The sequence below is a fragment of the Pongo abelii genome, chromosome 1 (assembly GCF_028885655.2).
Source record: "Pongo abelii isolate AG06213 chromosome 1, NHGRI_mPonAbe1-v2.0_pri, whole genome shotgun sequence".
Taxonomy (NCBI): Eukaryota; Metazoa; Chordata; class Mammalia; order Primates; family Hominidae; genus Pongo; species Pongo abelii.
The window spans coordinates 25205483-25210968 of NC_071985.2; the positions used below are offsets into that span (position 1 = coordinate 25205483).

General features: G+C 43.7%; 2 protein-coding genes across 3 annotated transcripts in view; one reads left to right on the forward strand and one right to left on the reverse strand.

Annotated features, from left to right (window-relative positions):
- LOC134759398 (splicing factor, arginine/serine-rich 19-like) overlaps positions 1-5486 on the reverse strand; it is a 101913-nt gene that overhangs the window by 70718 nt on the left and 25709 nt on the right. The gene's annotated exons all lie outside the window — the stretch shown is intronic.
- Positions 1-5486, forward strand: part of LOC100441720 (small ribosomal subunit protein eS8-like) — a 43597-nt gene that overhangs the window by 24598 nt on the left and 13513 nt on the right. Inside the window, exon 4 of one of the 2 annotated variants that reach the window (XM_054519689.2) lies at positions 2711-3434. The exons of the other annotated variant lie outside the window; for it this stretch is intronic. Coding sequence (XP_054375664.1) covers positions 2742-3416 — 675 coding nt within the window. The 5' untranslated portion in view covers positions 2711-2741 and the 3' untranslated portion in view covers positions 3417-3434. Of the gene's footprint in view, positions 1-2710; positions 3435-5486 lie in introns of those variants that run through there. 2 annotated transcript variants of the gene reach the window in all.

Consider the following 5486-nt stretch of genomic DNA (forward strand, 5'->3'; position numbering starts at 1 on the left):
GTGGTTTGCTATAAATAAGGAAAATAGATAAATGGAACAGAATATGGAAATCAGAAATAGATCCATACATAAATGGAGAACTAATTTTTTACTAAGGTGCCAAGGCAATCCAATGGAGAAAGGATAGTTTTTTCAAGAAATAGTTCTGGAACAATTGGATATCCACATGCAAAAAAGAAAGAAATGAACTTTGATCCATAACTCACACCATACATAAAAATTAGCTTAAAGCCAGGCACGGAAAAGTATTACCTATTCAAAAATTAAACTAACTAGCTGGGTGCAGTAGCACATGCCTGGAGTCCCAGGTACCTGGGAGGCTGAGGCAGGAGGATCCCTTGAGCCTAGGAGTTTAAGAACAGCCTGGACAATATAGAGAGACCCCATCTCAAAAAAAAATCGGTTCAAAATAGAGCATTGACCTAAATGAATAACCTAAGACTATAAAACTTCTAGAAGAAAACACTGGAGAAAAATTTTGTGGCCTTGGGGCAAAGATTGCTTAGACATGACACCAAAAGCATAACCCATAAAAAATAAATATAAAGTGAACTCCATCAAAATTTAAAGGTTAAGCTCTTCAAAAGATACTCCGAAAAGAATGAAGACAATCCAGGTCGGGCACGGTGGCTCACACCTGTAATCCCAGCACTTTGGGAGGCTGAGGCGGGTGGATCACAAGATCAGGAGTTCGAGACAAGCCTGGCCAATATGGTGAAACCCCGTCTCTACTAAAAACACAAAAATTAGCCAGGTGTGGTGGCACATGCCTGTAGTCCCAGCTACTCGGGAGGCTGAGGCAGGAGAATGGCTTGAACCCAGGAGGCAGAGGTTGCAGTAAACCAAGATCATGCCACTGCACTCCAGCCTGGGCGACAGAGCGAGACTCCCTCTCAAAAAAAAAAAAAAAAAAAAAAAAGAATGAAGACAATTCATAAGCTGGGAGAAAAATCATCACAAAGCACATATCTGATAAAAGACTTGTATTCAGGCCGGGCACCGTGGCTCACACCTATAATCCCAGCACTTTGGGAGGCTGAGGCGGGTGGATCACCTGAGGTTGGGAGTTCGAGACCAGCCTAACCAACATGGAGAAACCTCGTTTCTATTAAAAAATACAAAATTAGCCAGGCATGGTGGCACATGCCTAACCCCAGCTACTCGGGAGGCTGAGGCAAAAGAATCACTTGAACCTGGGAGGTGGAGGTTGCCGTGAGCAGAGACCATGCCATTGCACTCCAGCCTGGGCAACAAGAGTGAAACTCCGTCTCAAAAAAAAAAAAAAAAAAAGACTTGTATTCATGCTAATAACTCTAAAAATCAATAACGAGAAAACAACACAATTTTTTAAATGGCCAAAGGATTTTTAACAAAACATTTTAACAAAAGACTGACCATCCCAAGAGTCAGCAAGGATATGAAGAAACCGGATTCTCATGCATCATTGGGAATGGAAAACGGTACAAGCACTTTGTAAAACATTTTGGTAGCTTCTTAAAAAGTTAAACAGGCCAGGCACGGTGCCTCACGCCTGTAATCCCAACACTTTGGGAGGCCGAGGCGGGTGGATCACGAGGTCAAGAGATTGAGACCATCCTGACCAACATGGTGAAACCCCATCTCTACTAAAAATACAAAAATTAGCTGGGTGTGGTGGCACACGCCTGTAGTCCCAGCTACTCGGGAGGCTGAGGCAGGAGAATTGCTTGAACCCAGGAGGTAGAGGTTGCAGTGAGCCGAGATTGCGCCACTGCACTCCAGCCTGGTGACAGGGCAAGACTGTGTCTCAAAAAAAAAAAAAAAAAGTTAAACATATTTTGGGAAACAAAGGCGGGAAAATCACTTGAGCCTAGGTGTTTTGAGACCAGCCCATGTCTACAATAAAAATACAAAAAATTAGCCAGGTGTGGTGGTGCGTGCCTGCAGTCCCAGCTACTTGGGAGGCTGAGGTGGGAGGATCACCTGAGTCTGGGAGATCGAGGCTCCGGTGAGCCATGATCACACCACCACACTTCAGCCAGGTGACAGAATGAGGCCCTATCTCAAAGAAAAAAAAAAATTGGGTCCAGGCCCAGTGGTTCACACCTGTAATCCCAGCATTTTGGGAGGCCAAGGCGGGCGGATTGCTTGAGGCCAGGATTTCGAGACCAGCCTGGCCAACATGGCAAAAACCCATCTCTACTAAAAATACAAAAATTAGCCAGGCCTGGTGGTGGGCACCTGTAATCCCAGCTACTCAGGAGGCTGAGACAGGAGAGTCGCTTGAGCATGGGAGGCAGAGGTTGCGGTGACCCAAGATGGGGCCACTGCACTCCAACCTGGGTGACAGGGTGAGACTGTCTCAAAGAACAAAAAAAATTTAAACATAACAGGATTTTTAGGACAGTGAAACTACTCTGTACAACACTACGATGGTGGATACATGTCATCATTAAAGGTTTGTCCAAACCCATAGAATGTACAACACCATGTGAACCCTACATTAGGTAAGAATGAACCAACCCTACTGTAAACTATGGAATGAGTGATAGTGATGTCAAGGTAGGTTCACTGATGGTAACAATTACACCAGCGATGCAGATGGTGATAATAGGGGAGGGTTTACATGGAGCAGGGCAGGGTGTATATGAGAACACCCTGTACTTTCAGCTCAATTTTGCGGTGAACCTACAACAGCTCTAAAAAGTAAAGTCTATTTTTTTAAAAAAAGGAAAGAAGTACTGATAAATGCTACAACATGGATGAACATTGAAAACACCATGCTAGCTCTTTCCAGCCAGTGCCGAGCGATGGGCATCTCTCGGGACAACTGGCACAAGCGCCGCAAAACCGGGGGCAAGAGAAAGCCCTACCACAAGAAGCAGAAGTATGAGTTGGGGCGCCCAGCTGCCAACACCAAGATTGGCCCCCGTCGCATCCACACAGTCCGTGTGCAGGGAGGTAACAAGAAATACTGTGCCCTGAGGTTGGAGGTGGGGAATTTCTCCTGGGGCTCAGAGTGTTGTACTCGTAAAACAAGGATCATCGATGTTGTCTACAATGCATCTAATAACGAGCTGGTTCGTACCAAGACCCTGGTGAAGAATTGCATCGTGCTCATCGACAGCACACCATACCGACAGTGGTACGAGTCCCACTATGCGCTGCCCCTGGGCCGCAAGAAGGGAGCCAAGCTGACTCCTGAGGAAGAAGAGATTTTAAACAAAAAACGATCTAAAAAATTTCAGAAGAAATATGATGAAAGGAAAAAGAATGCCATAATCAGCAGTCTCCTGGAGAAGCAGTTCCAGCAGGGCAAGCTTCTTGCGTGCATCACTTCAAGGCCGGGACAGTGTGGCCGAGCAGATGGCTATGTGCTAGAGGGCAAAGAGTTGGAGTTCTATCTTAGGAAAATCAAGGCCCGGAAAGGCAAATAAATCCTTGTTTTGTCTTCACCCATGTAATAAAGGTGTTTATTGTTTTGTTCCCCAAAAAAAAAACAAAAAAACAAAAAACACCATGCTAAGTGAAAGAAGCCAGCCACAAAAAACCACATATGGTATGACTCAATTTATATATGTCCAGAGTAAGTAAATATACAGAAAAAGAAAGTACATGATTAGTGGCCTACAACTGAGGCATAAGGAGGAGAGAATGGGAAACGACTGCTAATTGACATGGGGTGAAATATTCTAAACTTAGATTGTGGTGTTGCTCGCACAACTTTGTTAATCTACTAAAAACCAATGAATTGTGTACACTTTAAATGGGTGAATTTTGTAGTATGTTAAAATCTTAATAAAGATGTTTTAAAACTGTTTAAATCACTATGGTAACTGAAAAAAAGAAATCATTTATGTGAGGTATATGCATGTGAGGAAGAGATATATACTCAGAAGTAAATACATATGTCCATAGATTCAATAAATGCCTTTTAGTTATGATCTTTAATCAGAGGTAAGCAAAGGGAAGCAAGTGTGCCTTGTGTGCTGATACTATTCTACAGATTACTGGTGTGCTTATCTCCCCTTAAAGAAAGGGGAGTAAAAGTCATACTGGCTATAAACTCATATTGTTTAAAATGTATAATGAATCAAAAATAAATCTGTATTAAACATCCTTTGTTTAAAATATAAAATGGAGGCCGGGCACAGTGGCTCATGCCTGTAATCCAAGCACTTTGGGAGGCCAAGGTGGGTGGGTCACTTGAGGTCACGTGTTCGAGATCAGCTTGGCCAACATGGCAAAACCCCGTCTCTACTAAAAATACAAAAATTAGCTGGGTGTGGTGGCAGGCGCCTGTAGTCCCAGCTACTCGGGAAGCCAAGGCACAAGAATTTCTTGAACCCAGGAGGTGGAGGTTTCAGTGAGCTGAGATCGCCCCACTGCACTCCAGCCTGGGCGAGAGTGAGACTCCATCTCAAAAAAAAAAAAAAAATTAAAATTAAATAAAATATACAATGAATTAAGGGTAAAGTCGTAATAAAAATAACTGGCTGGATGCAGTGGCTCTCACCTGTAATCCCGGCTACTCACAGCTACTCAGGAGGCTGAGGTGGGAGGAGTTTAAGGCCATAGTGAGCCACAGTCACGCAACTGCACTCCAGCCTGGGTGACCGAATGAGACCACATATCTAAAAATAAAAAACCCAAAAAACCTACCGCACGATCCAGCATTCTACTCCTGGATATATACCCAAGAATAACACAAAGGCACATACACAAATGTTCAGAGTAGCTTTATTTTAATAGCCAAATATTGGAAGTGATCCAAATGTCCATCAACAGGTGAATGGATTAAACAAACTGTACAGATGTGGTATATCCATACAATGGAATGTTATTCATCAATAAAAAGAAAAGAATTGACACACACAAGACACATGAATCTAAAAAATAATTATGCTGAGTGAAAGAAGACAGACAAAAGAGCACGTACTCTATGATTCCATTTATATAAAGCTTAAGAAAATGCAAACGAATCTGCAGGGACAGAAAGCAGTTCAGTGGCTGCCAGGGGGAGGGTTTTCTCAGGGGGAAGAGGCCTGAGAAAACTTTTGCGGGTGATGGATATGATCCCCCTGTTGATTGTGGTGACAGTTGCACAGATGTAAACATATGGCAAAACTTATCAAATTATCCACTTTAAATATAAGCAGTGTATTGTGTATCAATTATACCTCATTGTGGCTGTTTTAAAAAGATGACTCCAAGCTTAAGAAAGATGAACCAGGAGGGGTGGATCATGCCTGTAATCCTAGCACCCTGGGAGGCCGAGGTGGGTGGATCACTTGAGCAACCTGGTCTTAAACGCAAGCTCAGGAGTTCGAGAGCAGCCTGGGCAATATGACAAAACCCTGTCTCTACAAAAAGTACAAAAGTTAGCCAGGTGTGGTGGCATGGGGCTGTAGCTCCAGCAACTCCGGGGGCTGAGGCAGGAAGATCGCTTGAGCCCACGAAGTTGAGGCTGCAGTGAGCTGTGTACGTACCTCTGCACTCCGGCTGGG